This window comes from Ornithorhynchus anatinus, chromosome X5 (genome assembly GCF_004115215.2).
Source record: "Ornithorhynchus anatinus isolate Pmale09 chromosome X5, mOrnAna1.pri.v4, whole genome shotgun sequence".
Classification (NCBI taxonomy): Eukaryota; Metazoa; Chordata; class Mammalia; order Monotremata; family Ornithorhynchidae; genus Ornithorhynchus; species Ornithorhynchus anatinus.
In genome coordinates this window covers 51,917,575-51,943,798 of record NC_041753.1, presented here as the reverse complement: position 1 = coordinate 51,943,798, position 26,224 = coordinate 51,917,575, and the positions used below count along the sequence as shown (strand labels likewise).

General features: G+C 47.3%; 1 protein-coding gene across 4 annotated transcripts in view; it reads left to right on the top strand.

Annotated features, from left to right (window-relative positions):
* RIC1 (RIC1 homolog, RAB6A GEF complex partner 1) overlaps positions 1-26,224 on the top strand; it is a 116,051-nt gene that overhangs the window by 54,870 nt on the left and 34,957 nt on the right. For 3 of the 4 annotated variants that reach the window (XM_029054958.2, XM_029054959.1, XM_029054961.1), the window contains 7 exons: positions 6,603-6,710; positions 15,629-15,774; positions 16,353-16,489; positions 18,408-18,499; positions 20,491-20,579; positions 21,866-22,010; positions 23,335-23,383. In XM_029054958.2, coding sequence (XP_028910791.1) covers positions 6,603-6,710; positions 15,629-15,774; positions 16,353-16,489; positions 18,408-18,499; positions 20,491-20,579; positions 21,866-22,010; positions 23,335-23,383 — 766 coding nt within the window. Of the gene's footprint in view, positions 1-6,602; positions 6,711-13,032; positions 13,237-15,628; positions 15,775-16,352; positions 16,490-18,407; positions 18,500-20,490; positions 20,580-21,865; positions 22,011-23,334; positions 23,384-26,224 lie in introns of all 4 variants that reach the window. The other variant, XM_029054960.1, reaches the window with a different exon arrangement.

Below are 26,224 nucleotides of genomic sequence, written 5' to 3'. Positions count from 1 at the left end.
CCGCCTCATTTGCTTTCAGCTTGGCCCGGTTTCTTTGACCTGTGGGAAAATGGCAGGGCAGCAGGACATCTCATTCAAATCGCTGGGTCAGAGCCCTTCTTCGTAATCCAAATGTATTAATCGGTCGTTTATTGAGCGCTTACTCTGTGCGGAGCACTGTAGTAAGTGCTTGGGACAGTACAGTGTCACAGAGGTGGTAGATGCATTCCTGGCCTACAACGAGTTTACAGTCTAGAGGAGGAGAGAGGCATTGATATAAACAAATAAATTACGCATAGGTACGGAAGTACTGGGGGGTTGAGGGAGGGGTGAATAAAAGGGGTGAATAGGTGCGAATCCAAGTGCAGAGGTGACACGGAAGGCAGTGGGAGAAGGGGACTTAGTCGGGGAAGGCCTCTTGGAGGAGATCGAGCACTTACAGTGCGCAGGGTACTGTACTAAACGCTTGGGAGTGTAGCAGAATTAGCAGACACGTTCCCTGCCCGTAACGAGTTTAGAGTCTAGAAGGGGAGGTGGGCATTAATGTAAATGTGCTTTTAATAAGGTTATGAAGGCGGCGAGAGCGATCATCTGTCAGGGATGAAGAGGGAGGGCTTTCCGGGACGTGGGCAGAGGGTCGGCGGCGAGACGGACCAGGCCGAGGTACGGTGAGTTGGTGGGCATTAGAGGAGCACAGTGCGCGGGCTGGGTTGGAGTAGGAAAGCAGCAAAGTGAGGTCGGAGCGGGCAAGGGGATTGAGTGCTGAGTGTCCGTCCGGTGAGGAGTCGAACGGGCAGCCGCTGGAGGTTCCTGAGAAGTGGGGAAACGGGGACTGAATGGTTTCGTAGAAAAACGATCCGGGCGGCAGAGTGAAATGTGGACCGGAGTGGGGAGAGACAGGAGGCGGGGAGGGCGGCAGCAAGGAGGCTGATGCGGCATTCGAGGCGGGATAGGTCAAAGTAATAATAAGAATAATAATAATAATTGTTGGTATTTAAGTGCTTACTATGTGCCAAGCACTGTTCTGAGCGCTGGGGTAGATCCGAGGTAATCAGGTCGTCCCAAGTAGGGCTCACAGTCTTCATCCCCATTTTACAGATGAGGGATCGGAGGCACAGAGAAGTGAAGTGACTTGCCCAAGGTCACACAGCTGACAAGCGGCGGAGCCGGGATTGGAACCCATGACCTCTGACTCCCAAGCCCGGGCTCTTTCCGCTGAGCCACGGTAGCAGTTTGGATAGAGAGAGAAGGGCGGGTTTTAGTAAAGTGAAGGTTGAACCGACAGGGTTTAGTGACGGATCGGGTGTGTGGGTTGAGTGAGAGAGATGAGTCGAGGATAACACCAAGGTTTCGGGCCTGTGAGAGAGATAGGTATGCATCTGTGACCAGAGATCGGATTCTCTTCTTGAAAATAATTACGCCCCATCGTCTGTGAACTTTTAAACTGTGCTGGGGAAGAAAGCTATTTCAATTTCTAAATGAAATATGCATCCCCACTTATCTAAAAACCGACTTAATGCGTAGCGAGAAACTTTGATTCCCTTCAGGAAGGAATCTTTTGAAGCACATGGACCTAGGGTGACAGATAAAGGCCAAAATTGCAAGTGTCTCTTGTGTCATAAAAAGGTGTGCATTAAATCCGGCCATGTTCAGAGTATAAATCGATTTTTTTACTTTTCCTGAAAAGTTTGGCAGAAGGTGCTTATTTAGTAAAAATAATAATAATAATAATTATGGCTTTTGTTACACACCTACTTTGTGCTAAGTGCTGAGAAAGATTCCAGGTTAACTGGTCGGGCACAGTCCATGTTCCGGGGCTCACAATCTTAGCGTATTTACAGATGGGAAAACTGAGGCCCAGAGAGGTCAACTGAAAGGTCACCTAACTTGTCTGTGCCTCAGTTACCTCATCTGTAAAATGGGGATTAAGACTGTGAGCCCCATGTGGGACATGGACTGTGTCCAACCTGATTAGCTTGTGTCGACCCCAGCACTTAGCACAGTGCCTGGCTCGTAGTAAGCGCTTAAGAAATACCATTAAAAAAAAAAATGATTTGCCCAAGTTCACACAGCAAGCCAGTGGCAGAGTTGGGATTGGGTCCCAAGTCTCCTGACTCCTGGGCTTTGAATATTTCAAAGCGCTTCAGAGAGTGAGGTTCGTGATTCTATCTTTTTTTTGGGGGGGGGGAGGGGGTTGCAATTTTTTTTTTTCAGCAATTAAGTATTTCGGTTCATTTCTATGAATTTTAAGATTAAAAAAAACGGTCTAAAATGGAACTACCGGTACGGTGACCCGATTTTGGAGGCTCAAATCAAGATGGAGGTAGAGTCTAAAAGGAGTGGAGGAGCCGGTGGCCATTCCGGCCCTCACCGAACAGATAGAATTTCCCAACCAGCTGGAAATATACCATCCAGCACCACCACAGCGTCCTAGCCACAGCCCCCGATGACCCATTCAGCCACTGCCATTGTACGCATGGATTCCTTCCTGCCATCCCGACCAAAAGTAGGAGGAGCCCAAGTGAAGCTGAGCTTAGACCTGTTGGAACAAGGCAGAACACCCAAGATGGGGAACGGTGGTCGTCTCACTGTAATTATCACGGTACCTGTTAAATGCTTACTGTGTGCCAGCCACTCTCCTAAACGTTGGGGTAGAATCGAGAGCATCAGGTTGGACGCAGCCCCCGTCCCACAGGGGGCTCAGGGTAGGAGGGAGGCCGGGCATTGAATCTCTGTTTTACAGTCGAGGAACCTGAGGTACCGAGAAGGTAAGTGACTTACCCAAGGTCACACAGCAAGCAGTTGGCAGAGCCAGGATTCGAACCCAGGTCTTCCGACTCCCAGGCCTGTGCTTTTTCTACTAGGGTACACTGGTCTTAATTTCCATCGCCATTGTTATTGTGGGGAAAGATCTGCAAACAATCTCTTAAGGTCATCTGGTCTCTGAAAACATCTCGTTCCAGTTTAGAAATGAACTTGAACAAACTCTTGTGCAAACTACCACCGTAAGTAAATAAAGTCAGATAGTTTGGGCTTTTCTCATTGACTTTCTTGCTTTTCTTGCTCCGCTTTCCCGTTGAGTTAGATCGTTGGAATTTTGCCAGATGGTGCACGTTACGAATGACTTTTTTAATATTTCAAATAAGTTCAGTGTAGAAATGACCTTTTCTTGTTTGGCTTGAGCCACATGGTGTCTATAGAGATGATACTTTGAATATGCTCTGCAAGCCCAATTCTCCTGTCTTCTTAACTGTAGTGTTTCGATTTTCCTATAAAAGTGTAGTAAAAAAACCAAAACATGCCTTCTGAAAGTTATTCGTCGTCCCTTTGAAATGATAAATTCATGGGCAGAAATAAGAAACGCTGTGATATTTCAGGTCAGGAGTGCATCGGCAATAGGGGTATTCTAGTCTGGTCTCCAGGCCTAGTGCCGTTACTACTGCAATAATAATAATAATAATAGTATTAATGGTATTTGTTAGGCGCTTACTCTGTGCCGGGCACCGTACTGAGCGCTGGGTTGGATACAAGCAAATCGAGTTGGACGCAGTCCCTGTCCCACACGGGGCTCACAGTCTCAATCCCCATTTTACAGATGAGGTGGCCGAGGCACCGAGAGGTGAAATGACTTGCCCAGGGTCACACATCAGACACGTGGCGGAGCTGGGTCAGGTGGCAGAATATAATGAGAATTTTAAACTTGCGACCAGAGCATCACGGGTCGTGCTCGGTGTTCTTCGGCTGGCTTGGGATCTCCACTCGTTTCAAGGGAAATTCTAAACGCTAATCCGAATTCAGTCCAGTCCCCACGCTCCAAAAACAGGCGAGTCTGTACATATTTACCTCCCTAAGCATGCCACATTTTCTGGCCCTGGACTTGGAAGTCATGGGGTTGTTTTTTATTCTCCTTTTCTACTGATTTGAACGAGTAATGATAGGGTCGAATCGGGCATTAGAAGCAGTTTCCATGGGAACAGGTCAAAATGTCAAGCGGGATAGTTTCATCAGTGAAGGTTCATGTAGAAAAATAAAAACCGCTAAGGAAGAAAAAGTGTGTAGGCAGCCTCTTGCTTTTACTGCTTATTTTTAAACAAAATGTGCTAGTCACTTTTGCCCATTAGGTTGTTTCAGAACTTCATTCTTCTCTCCTGTGATTCTTCCCTCTTCTTTTCACATTCTCAAGGGGACCTTTTTAGTCAAAAATCTTCTTTCTGAGGTGCATTATTCATAATTATGATTACGGTTATGGTATTTATAAAGAGAATATATTACTCTGCCCTAGAAGTCTTGGGAGAGATACAAGCAGGGTGGCCTAGTGGGTAGAGCACAGGCCTGGGAGTCAGAAGACCTGGATCCCAATCCCGGCTCCGCCGCTTGTCTGCCCTGTGAGCTTGGTCAAGTCACTTAACTTCTCTGTGCCTCGGTTACCTCATCTGTAAAATGGGGGTTAAGACTGTGAGCCCGGTGTGGGACAGGGACTGTGTCCAACCTGATTACCTTGTATCTACTCCAGCGCTTCGTACTGTGCCCGGCACATCGCGTCTAGCAGATGCCACGGTCGTTATTACCCTTATCGCTACAAAATAACGAACGGACACAGCCCACCCTTGGCCTTCTTCTCTTGGCCCTAGATCATCACTAGTCTCATGTTCAGGTGATGGATTTTATGTCTGATAGTTCCCTGAGATCCTTCAGCCAAACGGAGAAGCAGCTTGACCAAGTGGAAAGAGCGCGGGCCTGGGAGGCAGAGGACCTGGGTTCTAATCCCAGCTCTACCACTCGTCTGCTGTGTGACCTTGGGCAGGTTACTTCAGCTCTCTGTTCCTCAGTTACCTCATCTGTAAAATGGAGGTGACGACTGCGAGCCCCGTGTGGGTCAGGGACTGCGTCCAACCTATTTAGCTTTTATCTACCCCGGCGCTTAGTAAGGGGCCTGGCACGCGGTACGCGCTTAAGCATCGTAATAAAAAAAAAAGATGTATCTTTCTGGAACTCAGATCAGTCCTCCTACCAACTGGACAGTGCAGTCAACTGGTGCTCTTTGGTTGACGTCCGACAACGAATTGTCCAAACCAACTGTGATGGAAGTGAATCAACCCCACCGTACTTTGTTTGGTTGCCTTTGCCTTTGATTACCCTAGACTCGTTTTTGCTTACTGACTTGTCCGGAGGCCAACAAGTGCTATTTGCGGGAGAAGTCCGAGAAGGGTTTTAGAAGCATGAGAAGGAATTCTTAGTGCTCCGAACTGAATACCTGGCCTGGGATGTAATTCTAGCGTTCAATGCCAAAGAAATTACTCGAGTAGAAATGTATATGCATGCATTCTCTGGAAATGTGGGAGACTGTTTTATAGACACTCACATTACCTCACTCATTTTGTTGTAATCGTAGCCATGTAGCTGCAGCTGGTGATGTGGCATTTAAATCAGGCATTCCTTTCTGGTCTGGCCCTGCCAGCGACACGACACGTATCTGTAGTTTAAAGGTCAGAGTCATTGAAATACTTAAGCTGACTCAATACTTCTGAATGAGTGGGTACTGATAGACATATACGTACATATGTATGTATATGTTTTTTAAATAAGAGAACCTCTTTTACAATTTCTATGAAGCAGGAATTGAAGATCCTTAAACCTGGGTTTAAATATTTTTATTTTTTATTTTTTTGCCAGCAGGGAAAGTTTTGTTTCGTTTTTTTAATTTCAGAGCCCCGAATCCATTCATTCTTCTTTCCTTAATTAATTCTTCGATGTACTAAACTCAGGTCCGTCCCAAGTCTTTCTTTGGGCAGTTGATAGCGGCTCGTTCGGATATCACGTCTGCTAAACACAGAGCTCGACAGGTCGGGGGTTAAGCAAGATGGCTGTAAGTCAAGCGACCGGCTCTGTGGTTCGTGGGCGAAAGAAACCGGTTTTTGGTCGTCGCGAGTAGGTGGTTCTTTTCCTAAAGCAAAATAGTCCGATACCGCGGTTCGGGCAGAGCCCCCGGCCTCTGCCCCTTACTAGTGACCTCCCCTATTCGTTTGCGATCTATCTTTGCCATTTGTCTGCTGATTAACCTTGGGCAAGTTACTTGACTTCTCTGGAGCTCAGTTTCCTCCGCTGTAAAATGTAAGGTGTGTTTCGTAAGAACGCTATCCCTGCATTATAGAACTGGGATGTATACGAACACCATCAAAAAGCAATGTAAATCGACATGTACCGAGAATAAAAGGTTTTAAATTCTATGTCTGTATGTGAACTTATGCGAATGCTCGATTTTCAAAGTGTGGTCCTTCACATGCTATTCGGCAAAACAGCACTTTGTGCAAGCAGACTAGGGACCCGTTGCTGTCTACGCTAAAGGTATCTGCCATTATCTCAATGGTAAATTTACTGTTGCATGTGTAAGGACACTCAGAAAAGGCTTCCCTGAGATAATCCGGTTTAATTGATCCTGGGAAAAAAAAAAACAACCTCTTGAGATTCGGAAAAAATGTGCTTTATTTGGCCATACTTGATTTTACGAACTTGACTTGGTGGGACTGTGTGTATTTTGATCTCTGGCGTGTCTAAAATAAAAGAGAAGCACCCTCATTTCCGTCGTCTGGTATCGTTCACTTTTTTTCCCTCTTTTTTTCCAGGGGAAGCCCACATGTAAAAGGAACCTTACATTTTAAGGAGGAACAATGTGCTCCATCATTAAATCTAGAGATGAAGAAAGTATTGGATCTGCAAGCCCCCATCACCTGGTACAGTATAGCCTCTGAAGTGTTAATTATCCTACAGGCAGAGCAAGAAGTTAATCGGTGCCGTCTTTCTGAAAGTATCTTATCACGGGGCATGTGAAGACACAGGGTCAGGGAATGCAGATGAAAAACCCGGGCTCATAAATTCCTTTCCTGGCTCCAGCATAGTTTTACTACATGACCTGGAGGAAGAAACAAATAAACATGTTTTATCTTTCTGTGAGTCAGTCTGGGATCTGTAAAAAGAATGGACGACTCAGATCATTTCCGGGGAATTAATAGTAACAGATGCTTGTAAAGATGGACTGTGAGATTCACAGATGAGTCATTATTACCTTTTTGAAGATATTCCTCTTTACCTTAAAATTCCCATTCAGTCAAATCTATCCATGTGATTTAATTTTAGCCAGGTACTTAAAACACAAAAAGGGGTGTCCTTCCCAGCAGTATCCCAAGGGGAGATCTCCCGCCTACTCTCAATTTCTACCCCCTCTACCGGCTCTTTCGACCCCGACCCCATCCCTTTGCACCGTATCAAAACATTCACCTTGTCCCTTCTGGCCAAGTAGTCAGATGACCTCCATCTTCAACCGTTCACTTTCCGGTGGCTCCTTCTCCACTCTTTTCAAACATGCCCTAGCCTAAAAAAAAAAAAAATCCCTCCCTGGGTCCCACAGCTCCTTCCACTTAACACCCCATCTCCCTCCTACCATTCTTCTCTAAACTCTTTGTGCGAGTTTGTCTACACCTGCTACCTCCACCTCTTGTTCTCCGACTCTCTACGTGATCACCGGCAATCTAACTTCCTCCCCCTTGGTGCCACAGGAACTTCCCTCGCTAAGGTCGCCGGTAACCACCGTCTTGCCAAATCCAACGGCCTCTACTCTATCCTAATTGTCCTTGGCCGCTCTGCTGCCTTCCGCGCTGTGGACCCATCCCCTTCTCGTGGAAACAGTATCTAACCTCGGCTTCCCCGGCACTGCCCCTCTCCTGGTTCTCCTGCCGTCTCTTTGGCCGCTCCTTTTCGATCTCTTTAGCTGGCCTCCTCCTCTGCCTCCCAGCCTCTAACTGTCAGGGTCCCTCAGGCTCAGTTCTCGGCCCCTTTCGATTCTCCATCTAAACCCACTCCCTTGGAGAACTCATTCGCTCCCACGGCTTCAACTGTGGCCGGACGATTCCCAAATCTACCTCCCCAGCCCTGACCTGTCTCCTTCTCTGCAGTCTCGCATTTCCTCCTGCCTTCAGGACATCTAGAGATGCAGCGTGGCTCAGTGGAAAGAGCCCGGGCTTCGGAGTCAGAGGTCATGGGTTCGACTCCCGGCTCTGCCACTTGTCAGCTGTGTGACTGTGGGCAAGTCACTTCACTTCTCTGTGCCTCAGTTACCTCATCTGTAAAATGGGGATTAACTGTGAGCCTCACGTGGGACGACCTGATTATCCTGTATCTCCCCCAGCGCTTAGAACAGTGCTCTGCACATAGTAAGCGCTTAACAAATACCAACATTATTATTAGAGAAGCAGTGTGGCTCAGTAGAAAGAGCCCGGGCTTTGGAGTCAGAGATCATGGGTTCGAATTGGGAAGGAGAAGCAGCGTGGCTCAGTGGAAAGAGCACGGGCTTTGGAGTCAGAGGTCACGGGTTCGAATCCCAGCTCTGCCACTTGTCCGCTGTGTGACTGTGGGCAAGTCACTTAACTTCTCTGGGCCTCAGTTACCTCATCTGCAAAATGGGGATTAAGACTGTGAGCCCCACGTGGGACAACCTGATTCCCTTGTGTCTATCCCAGCGCTTAGAACAGTGCTCTGCACGTAGTAAGCGCTTAACAAATACCAACATTATTATTATCTAGTCGGATGCCCCACTGACACCTCTAACTTTTTTTTTTTTTAAATGGTATTGGTCAAGCCCCCAGACGCTCGTCCCACATAGGGCTCCCAGTCTAAGTCAGAAAGAGGAGGATTTAATCCCCATTTTACAGATGAGGTAACAGGCACAGAGAAGCTAAGGGACTCGCCCAAGGTCACGCAGCAAACGAGTGGCGGAGCCGGTATTAGAACCCAAGTCCTTCGACTCCCAGACCAGTGATCTTTCCACGAGGCCGCACTGCTTCTCCAACTTCACCTATCCAAAACGGAACTCCTCATCTTCCCACCCGAACCCTGTCCTCCCCGTGACTTTCCCATCACCGTAGACAACGCCGCCATCTTTCCCATCCCACAAGCATGTAAGCTTGCCATTATCCTCAACTCGTGTCTCTCATTCGACCCACGTAGTCAGTCTGCCGGTCAGTCTCCTCTCCTGCCTTGAGGACCGCATCAGTCTCCTTGCTGACCTCTCCACCTCCTGTCTCTCCAGTCCGTACTTCACGCTACTGCCCAGACCATTCTTCTAGCACAGTGTTTAGTCCACGTCTCCCGACGCTTCCAAGACTTCCGGCGGCTGCCCGTCCACCTCCACGTCAAGCAGAGATCCTTTACCGTTGGCTTTAATTGCCTCCTCAGCTCTCTCCTTCCCACCTTACCTCGCTGCTCTCCCACTACAATCCAGCCCGCCCACTTTGCTCCTCTAACGCTGACCTACTCTCCGTACCTTGATTTAATCTGTCCCGCCGCCGATCCCTTGCCTGCCTCCTCCCTCTGGCCTGGAATTCCCTCCCCCTTCTTATCCAACAGACCACCACACTCCCTACCTTCAAAATGCTACTAAAGTCACATGTCCTAGAGGGATTCCCTGACTAAGCCCCCATTTCTCCAACCCACCTTCCCCTCTGCTTTGCCTACGCCCTTGGATCTGAACCCCTTAATCAATCAGTGTTATTTATTGAGCCCTTACCGGAGCACGTATTCACCCCACAGCACTTAGGTACGTATCCATACACTGTCATTTCCCCTATCTGTAATTTATTTCGATGTCCGACTCCTGCTCTAGACTCTTAAGATCTCCGTGGGCAAAGATTGTATGTACCAACTCTATTGTACTGTGCTTTCCCAAGTGCGTAATAAAGTGCTCTGCTCACGGAGATGCTCGATAGCTACGTCCATCTGACAGAAATAGTTTGAGCTTCTTTATACAGTTCATCATTCTGGAATATCGAGCAGTTTGCGCTCTATTATTTCTTAACGCGGGTACGATGATGGTAGGTTTCGAGCCGCATTGCTCCGGGACAGTGAAAGAGATTTCAAACTGTTTTAAGGTCTTCCAAAGCTTCACAGTCTTGTGCCATTATTTACCTTTTGGGCCGTCTCTTGGCTGCAACTGGCAAAGCATGGAAACAGTTTCTTTCGTCCGCTGACGAATCGGTGGGAAATGCAGGCCGAGTGCCAAATTGTAAGCGCTGCAGAGCGTGGGATAAACAGAAGCTGGAACTCACTGGCCACGTGCTTTTTGCCTGCATGAGCTCATTAACTTACCGCTGAAGCGTCCAAACCATTGTGAGGCAAAGAGAAGGGGAAATTTGGGTTTTGCCCCTGCTGTAGTCGAGAGAGGCTATATTTGCATTTGGTTTTGCAGTTTTCAAAATGTGATCAGTTGATGGCATACAGATCAGTCGGTGGAATTATTGAGTGCTCCCTGTGTGCAGAGCTCTGTACTAAGGGCTTGGGAAAGATGCGTGTGTGTGTGTGTGTGTGTGTGTGTGTGTGAGTGAATGTGTAGTTGTCCTTCGTGTAAGCTCGTTATGGGCAAGGAACGTGTTTGCTAAGTCTATATCTTGATTCTATTTACTGCCATTGTTCTTGTCTGTCCGTCTCCCCCGATTAGACTGTGCGCCCGTCAAAGGGCAGGGACTGTCTCTATCTGTTACCGATTTGTCCATTCCAAGCGCTTAGTACAGTGCTCTGCACATAGTAAGTGCTCAATAAATACTATTGAGTGAATGAATGAATATCGTACTCTCCCAAGCGCATAGTACAGTGCTCTCCACATAGTACTCAGTGCTCAATACGTACGATCGATTGAAGACACCACTGCCGGGAAAGTTCACCTCTGAGTGCGTGTGTGGCTGAAAAGGCCATTGCGGAATCCCCGGTCCCAGTCACTTTGGACACACAGATTGTCCCTTACTGTGATGTTGTGCTCAATGTTTGTAGCCTCCGGCGGTCTTTTCCCTTTTGCCGCCTCGTCTCTCTTTTCTTAGGAAGCTTTTGCTCAAAGAGAGTCACTTCCTTCTTGCAGGTCTGACCTCAGCAATTGACTCCCAGTTTTCAGCTGGGATGCAGCGTTGCCCAAGGCCTTGTTTTACCATCCATCGATCCAGCAATGGTATTTATTGAGCTCTGACTGTGTACAGTTTGGCTTAGTTCATTCATTCATTCATCCAATGGTATTTATTGAGCACTTACTGTGTGCAGAGCACTGTACTAAGCGCTTGGAGTGTACAATTCGGCAACAGATGGAGACAATCCCTGCCCAGGGACGGGCTCACAGTCTAATCGGGGGAGACGGACGGACAGAAACAAGACAACGTAATCACGGTAAATAGAATCAAGGGGATGTACCCCTCATTAACAAAATAAATAGGGTAATAAAAATATATACAAAGTGACAAGAGCCCGGGCTTGGGAGTCAGAGGACACGGGTTCTAATCCCGCCTCTGCCACTTGTCTGCCGTTGTGACCTTGGGCAAGCCGTTTGATTTCTCTGTGCCTCCGGTACCTCATCTGTAAAATGGGGATTGAGACTGTGAGCCCCACAGGGGACAACGTGCTTACCCTCTATCTACACCAGCGCTTAGCACGGTGCCTGGCACATAGTAAGCGCTTAACAAATAGCATAATTATTATTATTATTATTATCATTAGAGTTCCCTGGACCAGACTCTTGGGAGAGTAAAATGTAGCAGAGTTGGTAGACGTGTTCCCTGCCCACAACGATCACAGGTCTGTTATTCTTTTCTCACTGAATGGCAGCCGCACAACACCCGCCGACTTTTCCACACCTTCAGCTCTCTCCCGAAGCCCCCAGACCTCCCACCCACCTCCTTCCCTAACCCCAGAGAAGCAGCAGGGCGTAAGTGGATAGAGCCCGGGCCTGGGAGTCGGAAGGTCGTGGGTTCTGATCACGGCTCCGCCACTTGTCTGCGAGTCACTTCACTTCTCTGGGCCGCGGTTACCTCATCTGTAAAATGGGGATGAAGACTGTGAGCCCTGTGTGGGACAAGGACTGCGTCCCTACAAGCAGATAGCTCCACTGCTGTCGTCTTCTGCTCCAGAAATGGTTTTGTGTTCATCTCTCCGTCGTACTGTAAGCTTATTGAAGGCAGCGATTGTGTCTCTTTCCTCTCTTGTGCTTGCCGGCTTGTTTGGCCCAGTGCCCTGCGTCTTTTGTTGATTGGCATATGTGTCTGTGTGCATGTGTGCGCCCACGTGTATATAGTTTTATCGGTAACAGTCTTAGGTTTAGCTTTGCTTTGTCTTTTTAATATAAATTATTGCAGAACTAGGGTCAGTTTTTAATATCTCCTGGTGATAGAAAGTGCTCTAAACTTAATTGCTTGGGCTCTAAATAAAATAGGGACATAAATTAATCCGTTGAGAGGGCAACTTTATATAAAAGCTCTGAATACACTACCCCTCCCTATCAGTTTTATTTCCCTAGTGCAAACATCTTCATGGCTTATAAATAAGTTGGGTGCTGGAGTAGAGTTCTGGCTAAGACAAGATAGTGTCAGTTTTTGTCAGCTACTCTCCGTTAAATGTTTCGCCAATTTTTTTTCCAATTCCAAACCCTACTTACCTTCAAACGGTTTTTTGACGGGGCCCTCCTTTCCCGTAACTATTTTCTGAGAGCTGAGGTGAAGTCAGTCCAGGGTCCCTGAGCAGCGTTGCCTAGTGGACCGAGCACAGGCCCGGGAGTCAGAAGGACCTGGGTTCTGATTCCGGCTCTGCCGCTTGGCTGCTGTGTGACCTCGGGCCAGTCACTTCACTTCACGGGGGCCTCGGATACCTCATCTTTAAAATGGGGATTAAGACCGTGAGCCCCGCGCGGGACATGGACTGTGTCCAACTGATTCAGCTTGTATCTCTCCCAGCGTTTAGGACAGTCCCTGGCTTGGCGCACAGCAGGCGCTTAGCGGATACCTTAAAAAAAATAAAAAATGAAACCCTAGGGAGGCCACAAAGAGAGCCAAGTCGTCCTCCCAAACCAGGGAACATTACAGTCAGTGGCACGCAAGTAAAACGTGAGTAGTTTTTAGTGGGGTTATCAGCATAATGTAGTGAATTGACTTCCTGTAGTTGAGACCTGAGCTAAGGATCCTTCACAGCGTCTTTTAAAGCAGAATTCACTGCAGCTGTGTCACAGCCCATCTTCGATTTGTGTCTTTCAAGACTTGGCTCCGAGAATCTCAGTATCCTTTTCCGTTTGGGAATGACAGAAAGTAATCTCAAAGCTCATGGCAGCTTGTATGAGAGGATGTCTCCGTATGCTTCATTTTACCAAGTACTAAAAACCCAAGTGGAAAAACCTGGAGGAAGGAACGTTAATGTCAGCCTCGGCGCTTGGCAGGGTGCTCTACCCCTAGTGAGCCTTCGGTACGTACCGGTGATTGATTAGACGTAATAGAGCCTTTGGTAGCTTCTCCTAAGATGATATTTCCTTGACTCCAGGAGAGAGGTGGAGGACTTCGTGCACTTTAAATTTGCGATCCTATAGTAACCCTAGTAACTCCTGCTAGTTCAGTAGTAGAGGAGTTTAATAGGCCTTACCGATCAGTAGTATTCGAGTGCCTACTAGCGTGGAGAACACTGTATTAAGTGCTTGCTCGAGTTCAGTGGGGTTAAACCACGCTCTCCTTACCCTCGAAGAGTTTGTGATGGCACAGAAAAGATCACGACCCAAATAGGAATGATTCAAGGGGTGAGCACATTTAGCCCGAAATAAGAATGCTGAGAGGAGACTTAAAAATAGATTCTTTATATCAACGTCCGTCTCCCTCTCTAGACTCTAAGCCCGTTGCGGGCAGGGATCGTGTCTACCAACTCTGTGGTACCGTACTCTCCCAAGCGCCGAGTGCGGTGCTCTGCACGCGGTAAGCGCTCAATAAATACCGTCGATGATGATGATGATGAAGAGGTAAATGAAGGAACAGTGAAGGGGTTGGAATTGTAGCAGAAGAGATTTAGGTTAGACCTCGGGAAAACAATTCTTGACGGTGTGGATTGAGACACGCTGGCAGACTATCAACTGTGGCAAGTGACAGCATCTCCTTTAGGAGATATTTCAAGGAACAGAAGGGGGATATTTTTGGGTGCTGTTTAACCACATTTCCTCCCAGAAGCAAGGTGACGTACCTAATTGCTTTTTGACACTACAGAGCTCTTTTCTACTGATGGGGTTTGTAACTCTTCACAGGTACAGAATCCCGATTCTTTGAATTTACAGTATTTTTAGCCTTTCGTCGTTTGAATTTAAGACATCATTTTAGTCTCTTCTTAAAATCCAGTGGGGGACACTGAAATGGATCTTTAACCCTAGGTGCAAAATGAATCTTAAATACTGTGTCTTGAATCGTCGTGGGTATTATTATTGTACCCAAACTTCAAAGGAGCGTGTTTTAGTTTTAAATATCGGGCATGTTGTCATAGCGACCAAAACGGCTTAAGAAATCGGAGAACAGATGGTAGGCTTCGTTGAATATAAACGGCTTTTGGGGAGATGTTTGGCCGTGGTCTCATACCGGGCAAGCAGTCTCTTTTAGAAATAAAAATTTGGTGTCTTGTTCAGCCAGAAGCGGTAGAAACCTTGAATTATACATTGAATTTGAATGGTACCTTTATTTCTCCATAGCAGTTTCATATTATCTCATTTTTTCCTCATAAGAGCCCTGTGGGGTAGGAAGAGACAGATATTATTATGCCTGCTATGCAGGTGAGGAAACTGAGGCTCAAAGAGGTGAAGTGACGTGCTAGAGGTCACAAAGGGGGCCCAGTGGAAGACCTAGGTCTAAAACTGAAGTCCTTTGACTCCCTAGCCCATGCTCTTTCTGTTAGACTGTGCTCCTTCCCCTAATGGATTGGTGATCGAAATTGCATTTGATCTTCAAAATAAAAATTGAAGGATGAATTTTTTTTTCAGCAATACTCTGTACATTTAATTCATCCAAAAGTCACTAGTATCTTCACTAATAGCTTGAAAAGCAGCATAACCTAGTTGAAAGAGCGCAGGACTGTGAATCGGGAGATCTGGTTTCCCACCCCCCCGCCCCTTGCCTGCTGTTTCTCCATGGACAAATCTCTTAGCCTATCTCTGCCTCAGGTTCCTCTTCTGTAAAATTGGGGATGAAATACGTGTCCTTCCCCTGTGCCCCCCAACCGGAGCGTGTGAGCCACGTGGGACAAAGTCTGTATCTGACCTGATTATCCTGTACCTATCCCAAGGCTTAGTACTGTGCTTGACACATAACAATAATAATAATAATAATAATGGTATTGAAGTGCTTACTATGTGCCAGTCACCGTGCTAAGTGCTGCGGTGGATGCACGCAGATCAGGTTGGACAGAGTCCCTGTCTCACAGTCTTCATCCCCATTTTCCAGTTGAGGTAATTGAGGCACAGAGAAGTGAAGCGACTTGCCCCAAGTCACATAGCAGACAAGTGGCAGAGCAGGGATTAGAACCCAGGCCCTTCTTACTCCCAGGCCCGCGCTTTAACAAATTCCACTGTTGTGGTTATTAATATCGGTAGTAGCAGATGGGGGAAGAATTACGCTTTCTGTGTAAAATATTCCGGTAGTCTTCACATTTTTAAAATTCCAAGTGAGAAAGTAGCTAGGCCTTTGTTGTCTTTATAAGTTTTAAAAAAATCTGCGTATTTGGTTCCAGTCTGTATCCGAGAACACAGTCTCCGTTGTGGTAGAATATTTCCAGGTGAGTTTTACTTTGCTCTAGTGTATAAAGAGATTCACGGATGGTTTCTCTTTGACAGTTTCAAGTCCATGCTGGAGGACGATCTCCTGGTTGCCACTTCTGACGGGATGCTCCATCACATTCACTGGGATGGAATGACCAATGGGAGGAAAGCCATCAACCTCAGTACTGTACCCTTTTCGGTGGACCTGCAGTCATCTCGAGGTAATTGTACTTTCTGTTCTTGGAGAGGGCCTACTTCCTACTGAGCTCCCAGTCAGTCTGAAGGGCAAGAAGAGATCCCGCAACCCCGGCGGTCGGTGGGCCGAGCGCGCTTCTTCTCGACGTTCTTTTCGGGTCACCCGGCCGTGGAATCCGTGGCCCGGGTTGTCCGGGGGGGGGGGTCGGTCCTGGTCTGAAATTCCGGACGGGTGGAGGCCTCTGGCAGCAGGATCCTGGTTACCGAATGACCGGAGTTTGGCGACGGCCCTGGTGATGGGGCAGTGACGGGCCATTTTTCCCATCAGTCAGTCCACCGGTGGTATTTGTTGAGTGCTTACTGTGTGCAGGGCACTGTGCTAAGCCCTTGAGAGAGCGCACAGTACCGCAGGGCTGGCAGACGCCATCCCCGATCGGATACTCTTCTGGTGGACCGTCTGGAGTCCGCGCACCCTTGTCTGAGAAGATTGCTCAGGCACCGATCTTCATCTCTAGTTTGGGGTTTTGCAGGATAAGGAGCGAGAGGGCGTAGGAAAACCGTCCGTGGTTTCTGCAGGCACTCATTTTCGCTTTGCTTTCGCCAGCGGGTTCGTTCCTGGGCTTTGAAGATGTGCATATAAGAGATATGGAATATTGTGTCACCCTCGATGGATTTGCCGTTGTGTTTAATGATGGCAGAGTCGGATTCATCACACCTGTGTCTAATAGGTTCACTGCTGAGGTATTATTCATTGCACCGAGTGCAAACTTTGTTTTTCTTCCTTTTTATTGTCTTGAATTTTATTAATTTCCCTCCTTTATAATTCAGCACTTATCCCCACCTCGTCTCCTAAACATTTCAGTGGTTTGTACTCATTTTAAATGACCCCTTATCTGAGCATGGAGTTTTTTCTTTACCGCGTCTAATACGTGTTTTTGATCGTGATTATAATGGCAGATTGGCCGAGAGGCGGGAGATTAAAAGATATGCACGTTTATTATCCGTACGGAGATTAAAATACTTTCTGAAGGACCAATTAAAAAAAAAAAAATTCCCGATCTTTACAGTGGGTTTAATGGAAAACCACTTATTACGTGTTCCAGAATGTTTTTTCTACAGTTAAATTTCAACCGAAGATTGAAACGTCGTGTGTTGTTTTTTTAAAAAAAAATCATATAAACCGATGCCAGTTAGTTTGAGATTTGTTGCTTTTTCTGAACATTGAAATTCATCGCATCCATGCTAAACAGTTGTAACTGTTATGTTTGGGATGAGAGGAATGGGGTGCTTTTCAAAAATAGACGATTAAAGCCGTGGAATGCAAATTGGCACTAGCAATGATGTGAATAGTGGATAGAAATTCTAAGAAGACAATTGAGAATCTATATGGAAAAATCGTTTTTAAATTGTGCAGTGTTTTACTGTTGTCAGAACTCTCATCGTCTTATGCTTCAGTGCAGTCAGTAAATTTTAATCTAAACTTGAACCGTGGACCGGGAGAACAGTGATTCTTGCTTTACTCTGTTGTGATTTCAATAAATCAACATTTTAAAAATGGTATTTAAGTGCCTACTACGTGCCAGGCATTGTTCTAAGCGCTGGGGTAGATGGAAGGTAATCGGGTGAACACAGTCCCTGTCCCACGTGGAGCTCACAGTCGTAATCCCCGTTTTACAGAGGAGGTAACTGAGGCACAGAGAAGTGAAGTGACTTTCCTAAAGTCACACTGCAGACGAGCGGTGGAGCCGGGACTAGAACCCTGGTCCTTCTGACTCCCAGGCCCTTGCTCTTTCCACCAGGCAAACTACCTCGAAGCGTGGGAATTCAACACTTGAAAATTGGAGCTTTAACAGCATCTTAAAATGCCTTGAAAAAGACTGTGCCTGCTGGGAATTGTGCCTCTGGCAATAAGCTCGACTTAAAACGCTGGCGAAGTGAGATTCTAACTCTGTCTGACCTGATTCTGAAAACACTTGGAGTCCCTATGAGGGCAGAGAGGAAAGTGGAAGTTTTCAGAGACCTTTATTAATAATAATAATAATAATAATAATAATGAAGGTATCTATTAAGCGCTTACTATGTGCGAAGGACTGTTCTGAGCGCTGGGAGGGAATACAAGACGATCAGGTTGTCCCACGTGGGGCTCACAGTCTTAATCCCAATTTTCCAGATGAGGTAACTGAGGCACAGAGAAGTGAAGTGACCTGCCCCAAGTCACACAGCTGACAAGCGACGGAGCCGGGATTAGAACCCGTGACCTCTGACTCCCCAGCCCGGGCTCTTTCCACTGAGCCACGCTGCTTCTCTGAAACTGAAACTTTAGGAGTTTCTCATTCCCCATCCAGATTGTGTTTATGTTTAGCCGGAGAGGAGAGATGATAATAATAGTGTTTAGGCGCTTACCATGTGCCAGACAGTGTAACGAGCATCAGGATAGATACAAGATCGTCAGATCAGATAAAATCCCTATCCCACGTGGGGCTCACTCGGCGGGAACTCGGCATTCCACTTTCATTCCAAAACACGGCAGGGACGCCGTTTCTCACCCAAATCCTTAAAGAGTGAGGCCTAGAGACTATCCACCCAAACCGACGAAGAAATACAATTCGGGTGAAATCTTCAGGAATTCTTTTCTACCCTCAGCTGTCTTCTTTTACAGCAACTTCGTGGAGTTTGGGCACAAGATGTTGTTGATGGAACCTGCATAGCGGTGAATAATAAATATAGACTAATGGCTTTTGGATGTGCCAGGTAAATACTATATTTCTCCTTTAGCCCAGCGAATATACCGCATAGAATCTGCTGGGTTTAAAACTAATATGAATTTTCCGTAAAGGTTGTAGGGGTTTTAATTACGGGACCGTATTAGTGTCGCGGAGTCCTGTTTGCTGCCAAGCCCCTGGAATTTTTTTCCTACAGTAATAATGACGATGATACCTGTTAACCGCCAGCCAAACGCTCTATTAAGTGCCGCACTAGATACGAGATAATCAGGTCGGACACGGTCCCTGTCCCACATGGGGCTCACAGTCTAAGTAGGAGGGAATAGGATTTAGTCCTCATTTTGCAGAGGGGGCAACTGAGGCCCTGAGGAGTTAAGCCATGATGGATCCGGGATTAGAACCCAGGTCCTCCGACTCCCAGACCTGAGCTCTATCCACTAGGCTACGCTTCGGTCTTTGGTTCTTAAATGCTACTCTCTCCATGTCCCACCGTAGGTTTTTGGCTACAACTTCACACTGCTTTTAGAAGATCGTCTGGGGGGGTGGAAGTGATGGCTTCAACTCTCCAGCTGTACTAGTGGAGCTACCAAATCTTGACTTCAAACTGAAAAGGGAAAATTTCTACTAGAGCTATGACTGCGAATAAAAATATCAAGATCGGTATATTCCTTTTCAGCTCTCCTGAGTAAACAATAATAAATGCAGGTTTTGATATTATTAATAGGAAGGATTTCTTCCGGTGAGGAAATCCCGGGAGTATTCATTCAGTCGTATTTATCGAGCGCTTACTGAGTGCAAAGCACCGGACTGAGCTCTTGGGAGAGTACAGTATAAAGACAGACACGTTCCTGCCCACGACGAGCTCACAGTATATTTTCAGCGATAAAAGTATCTTCCATTTTTCTATTTCAGAAGGATGGGATCCTAATTTCCCCAAAGCACAGAGATTTGATGTTTTACTACTCCTGCCCGTCGACATTCTTTCCTCCAACCTCCACTCCCAGTAGCTAGTTTCAGAGATGCCAAGGAGTACAGGAGCCATCTCAGTGTGGAGCCTCTGAATTCGTAGAGACAGCCCTGTCACGCCAAGTGTTTTTTTAAAAAAAAAATGTCTCAGAGAAAACGTTCCCGCTAGAAACCATATTTTCCCTGTCGCTGTATGTGTCACTATCAACCCATTTCATTGATTTTTCTCAAAGAGCGTTATTTGGGGGGATGTCCGGCTGAGAGAAGCAGCAAGCTTTTTCACGGTTCAAATGGAGGTCAAAGAGTAGTATTTATTGAGCCCCTACTATGTGGAGAGCCCCGTACTAAGTACTTGAGAGACTACATCCGAAATCGTAGAAACGATCCCTCCCCTCAAGGATCTTACAGTCTAGTCAGGGAGAAGGACATTAGGACATCAACTACAGGTAGGAGGAAGAAGGAAGAGGGGATGGGTGCGTGATTTAAGAATGACGACAATAATAATGTGGTATTTAAGCGCTTACCGTGTGCCAGTCACTGCACTAAACGCTTGGATTAGACACACGATAATCAGGTCAGACACAATCCCTGCTCCGCACGCGGCCCACAGTCTAAGTAGGAGGGAGAACGGGAATTTTACAGATGAGGAAGCTGCGGACGGTTTAGCTAATTGTTCTTTCCAAGCGCTTAGTACGGTGCTCTGCACACAGTGGGCGCTCACTAAATGCGATCGAATGAATGCTTGACTAATAGGGTGAGTAAGATATGTACACGGGGCCTGTGCGAGGTAGTGTTCACCTCAGGTGCGTAGCTAGTATGGAAATGTTGTGGGGACAAAGCAAGGGAGATAAGAAATGAATTAGGGAGTGGGTTGAGGGCGTGGATTTGCACATCCAGAGAGGAGAGGTCGCAGGTAGCGTTCTGAAGTGATTTTAGCTTACTTTGTATAGAGCTAACCATTTGTTTTTAAGCAACAGAGCGGTAGCTTTGTACGCACGGTGCAGAAATTGTGTTTTTCTAAACGTTGCATAAAGCTTGTTGGCTCTCTTCCAGCGGCTCCGTGCAAGTTTACACAATAGATAACACCACTGGAGTCATGCAGCTGTCTCATAAATTGGAACTTACTCCAAAACAGTATCCAGGTGAGCTTTTCACACGCACACGTTCATGTTTAAGGGGTGATACGAAGACGAGTAGGCACAGCGGAGATGTTTACGTTTTAATCATCAGTGACAATATGCTCTTCAGTAGTCAAATACACGATTAATGATAAATAACTAAATTCCGATTCATTTGTTTAACCCGAATATTTTAAAGTGAGATTTCTGTATTGATCATACACATCCTTTTCGTGTGCTGGCTGCACTGGTCATTAGAATTGATGGCTGTGGTGTAACTTGTCAGTTCATTTGAAGTAAGCAATTAACTTCTGTCGGTATGTACACCGTGAAAATGTTTCTTCACATTCATCTGCTTTCTGTACGTTTTGATTTTCCATCCCCAAATGTATTTCCAGAGTGAAATAGCTCCCCAAAATTCTGGGGCCTTCAATTCTTGACAATTCTCACCCTTTTTGCCTTTCACCCTCATTATTTATACGTATGCCTCGAAATGGAGTTGCCTTCGTATTGGGATAGGACCGTATGCATTAGTCTAGAAAGGAAGGTTTCTCTTCCAACTAGGCTTGCATTTTTGGTCTAGTGTGAATAAAAGAACTCCCTGTTCTGAGCACCAGTGCGATAGGGTTAAATGAAAATGTGAAAGTGGAAGAAATTTTTGCTCTGGAAACCAGTGACCATATCTAAATATGATTTCCCAAGGGAAGAGCTGAGGGGAGAAACTGACCCGTGTTGATCGGGTCAGCCATTGATCGGGTCAGCCTTATTTTCAGCATATCTGGCTATCAGTGGAGCGTGGAATTTAACACCCTGTAGCAGTGCTGAGGATGCAGTGGGAGCTGCTGATACAGATAAAGATGAGACAGACACCTCTGATGAAAGAGTCCTGTTGTCTCTGTTAAAGGGGTCAGGTTGGCAAAGGGCAATCCTAAGACACTACCGGCTCGCTAAGGGTGACTGCTGACCGAGGTTAGGTATGCGAGGTGAAGACGGCTGGGAGTAACTTGCACCTTTAGGACACTCAAACTTTCTCCCAGAAGTATATTCCGCACCCATTTACTCGTTTCTAATCCCTGCTTGGGTGCTCATGGATGTTTCCGGATCTCGAAGGAAACCGTCCTCAAGCCAGTCTGCTCCTTTTAGTAAAAACTCCTTGAAGATCCGAGAAGCCCAGGATGAGAGAAACCAACCTCCCACATAAAATAGCTTCCTGGTCGAGAATTCTCTCTCTCTCCTAGGATCAGCGTGGCAGTGGAGCCGAAGGGGGCTTCTGAAGCGTTTAATTGGCCGTGTTTCTTTCTTTGAACTAGATATTTGGAATAAAACAGGAGCTGTTAAATTGATCAGGTGGTCCCCTGACAACAGCGTCGTGATGGTGACCTGGGAATATGGAGGCCTTTCCTTGTGGAGCGTCTTTGGTGCCCAGCTGATTTGCACTCTTGGAGGCGATTTTGCGTGAGTGAACTTTAACTGATATTAGCTACGGTGATTTCCCATTTTAAAAACAGACCCTCGTATCCAGTTCCAAATAACGATTCCTCGGGAGTTGCCTTAGAGCCTGTGAAATTTGTCGCCCATCAAGAGCCAATTTCCGTGGCTCCAAATGGTGACATTTAAAAGATGGTGGGTTTGAAAGTTAAGTGTTGCTCTACCCCGCAGAGGAAGTCGGTGAGCGTCTGTTGCCACCCTTTCCTAAACAGTCCCCTGAAGGCCTGGAAGAGAAAATGAAGTTTCATCTGGACATGTCTGACCCGTAACCGAGCAGGAGCCTAGGCCGGGGGGGGGGAATCTGGCTCAGTGAGTGTGTACAGAAAAGCAGCCGGGCCTTACCTACAATTTTCAGGACTTTGTTTTAAAAATGACAGCTTATTGCTGTGGGATCGGTGCCTGCAGCAGCAGCCCAAGTAGAATCCCTGACTTCCTGGGATTTCTTCAGTATGGAGACGTTTCCCCTGTAATGCTACTGCACTGCTGGCTTTCCCTGGGCTCCCCATTCATTTATTTTTCCGAATGGTATTTGTTAAACATTTACTATACGCCAGGCACTGGACGAAGCACCTGGGATAGGTGCAGACTGATCAGGTCGAACACAGTCCCTGTCCCACATGGGGCTCCCAGTCTTAATCCCCACTGAATGGATGAGGTAACGGAAGCACAGAGCCATTAAGTGGCTCGCCCAAGGTCACAAAGCAGACAAGTGGCGATTAGAACCCAAGGCCGTCGACTCCCAGGCCCGTGCTCTCTCCATCAGGCCGTGCTGCTTCTCACGCTGCCACTCCGACCTCTCTCCAAGCCGAAGAAAGCCCGGGAAGCCGGGGAATCTGTCAGAACTGACCCCTCTGCTGTTACAGGCTCCAATTTGGCAGCCTCCGGTTGTCCCCGCACCCAAATCACGTGGTCTGTCTTGGCGATGAAAATGAAACGACGACAAAATGCACTCAGTTCTGTGACCTGTAGGATATGCTCTGGAAAAATTCCACGCTAAGAAAAACTCAAGTTCTAGTACTCGGGCCTTGAGCCACTCCAGACACATACATGCAACCATTCCTTCCAACATCGAATTACGGTCTTTGCACATAGATGTGTGTTGTCTGGCAGAAGAATGGTCCCCAGTTCCCCGACAGTGTTCTCTAGCCAACCGAGTAGTGAAAACGCTTACTGTGGGAGAGTCGAGAGTACTAGTTATGTAGCAGAGTGAGCCTTCAGTTTTCAAGTTTTTTTTCTTTTCTTTTTTTTTTTTAAAAAAAGATCATTAAAGCTGGGTTTGTTTCCCTTTCAGTTACCGGTCTGACGGTACCAAAAAAGAATCCCTTAAGGTCAGCTCTATGGTAAGTATTCTGGTTTTGTTCTTTTTATGGCATTTGTTCAGCGCTTACTGTTGTGTCAAGCACTCTCCTAAGCACTGGGATATATACAGGATAATCGGGATCAATCGGGTATCTCTTTCCCTAAATGGTAGTACAGTCATTGAACTCTGATTTAATTTGTTCCTCGGGTATGTTCTTCTCCAGCATCTCTGACCTGCTTCAGTTTCAAATCTAGGCTGAATCTTGGAGCTGCAATTCTTAATCGACTCGTTTTTGTTTTTCTTCTTAAAAAGATGGATGAGCTAGCCCCCTTTATTTTAGTTCTCGAGTAGGTTTGGTGTTCCTGGCCCTCTGTTTTCCTTTATCTGGGCCTGTACTAGCCACGTGGGGCCACGCAACAGAAATCAGTCGTATTTATCGAGCGCTTACTGTGTGCAGAGCCTGTACTGAGTGCTCGGGAGAGCACAGTACAACAGAGTTGGTAGATGCATTCCCTGTAAGACATGGTCTCTGCCTTAGAGGAGCTTGCGGTCTAATAGTCATAACTTACTGGGCGTATTCTGTGTGCAGAACACTGTACTAAGCGCTTGGGAGAGTACAGTACAACAGAGTTGGTAAACGCGTTCCCCGTAAGGCGTGGTCTCTGCCCTAGAGGAGCTTACAGTCTAATAATGAGAATGGATTAGCAGACATACAATAGGTAGGAGGAGAAGAGCATAGGGCATAAATTATGAAAGCAAATTATGAAAGCAAAATTAGACGAGTCAAAGTAAATACACAGAGAGATTCACGCGAGGGCGTACAGGGTGTCCGCTGGGATGGCGTGACCAGGAAAGCGGACGTACGTCGGGGAAAGGCTCTTGGAGGAGGTGACTTTTCAAGACTATTTTGAGGGTAGAGCGGGGGTGTCATTTAGTGGGCTTGAGTGGGGTGTTCCGTGCAGGGGAAAAGACACGAGCAGTGTTCTGGAGATGGGAGAGTCGAGAACGATGCGCAGTTAGCAAGTTAGCTGGGGAGGAGCGAAGAGCGTATACGAGCGTGTAGCAGGTAACTATAACAGATAGGCGACCGGTGGCGAACATTAAAGTCAATGGTTAGGAGATTTTGTTTCATGCAGAGAGAAATGGGAAGGAGCACGGGCCTGGGAGTCCAGGGCCCTGGGTTCTAATGGGGCTCTGCCACTTGGGTGCTGAGTGATCTTGGGCATGTCCTTCAGGTTCTCTGTGCCTGAGTTTCTTCATCTGCAGAATGGGGATTCAATACCTGTTCTCCCTCCTACTTACTCGGTGAGCCTCGTGTGGAACCTGATTATCCCGTCTCTTCCCCGGCGCTTACTACGGGGCTTGGCGTGCAGTACGCGCTTAACAAGTAACACGATTATTAAATGGGTAGCCACCGGAGGCTTCTGCGTAGGGGTCCGATGCTTTGGGAATGGCCTTTTAAGAATATCATCCAAGCAACCGTGTAAGGTAGACCGAAGGGTGAGGAGACTTGAGGCAGGAAGACCGGAAAGGAGACTGTCGTAATAATCCATCTGGGAGATGACAAAGAAGCGTAGCCCGGTCGTGGATGAAAGGGGTGAATTCGGGAAGTATCATAGCGGAAGACTTTGGGGAGTGAAAGACGAAGAGAAGTCAGAGATGACACCGGGGTTGGGAGCTCCTGGAAAGAGGGAGCGCGGTGCTTGGGCTGATGGAGTCTCTCCGGTGATGAGATGATGGATGAGCCTTGGTCCAGGCCCAGGGACTTGGGGACCGAGAGCCTGCAGGAGGGAACGGAGTCTTGCGGGCGTTTTGCAGGCTGCTTCGCCCTTCCCCACCGCCCCCGATTTGTGGCCCGTCCTCCATGCCCCAACCAGGAACAAGAGCGTGCGAACGGCGCTGAGCAAACAAGTAGCCCTCTGATCGGTTCCTTCGGTGTTGTTGACGGCGTTGGGGAAGATTAGTGGGAGAAAGGAGGCTTAGGAGGGAAGCTGAGATCCGTTTTCGACGTATCGAGTTTAAGGCGCAAGGAGGTTAATGATGTGGGGATATTCTAGAGGTACGAGGAGATGAGAGCTTGTGAAGCAGGAGAAACGTCGGGAAGATGAGGTAGATTTGGGATTCGTCCACCCAGGCGAGAGAGCTGAAACCACGCAAGTTGGACGAACTCCTTCTCTAGAAGTGAGTCCCCTCTGCTAGTTCCCCATCCTCCCCTGACCCTTTAAGCGTGGGTGTCTCACGAGGCTCTGATCTGGGTCATCTACTCTTCTAGGGAAGTTCATCCACTCGCACGGTTTCAGCTCTCCCATCTAGGTGGACAAGCCCCAAATCCCCCTCAACCCCCTGACCTTCCTTGGCTTTTTTTTATGGTATTTGTTAAGCGCTTACTATGTGCCGAGCACCGTACTAAGCTCTGAGTAGGTACGTGCTTATCAGATTGGACACAGTCCCTGTCCCACAAGGGCCTCCCAGTCTGAATCCCCAGGCGAGGGATGATGAGGGAACCGAGGCACAGTGAAGTGACTTGCCCAGGGTCACACGGCCGACTCACGGTGGGGCTGGGATTAGGACCCAGGTCCTTCCGATTCCCGGGCCCGCGCTCTGTCCACTAGGCCATGCTGCTTCTCATGTGTTATGAGAGCAGGGATCACGCTTCCTTGTTGTCCATAAACCACACACCCTGTGGATGGTCAGTGCAACCTGTAGTCATTGAAAACACGGAGAAAGAAATTCCTTAAGTGCCCCATCGCGCTCTGGTCCGCAGACGTAATTTATTTATTTGAACTGTCCGTCTCCCCCTCTAGACCGTAAGCTCGGTGTGGGCAGGGAACGTGTCTACCAACTCTCCCACGCGCTTAGTATGGTGCTCTGCGCACAGTAA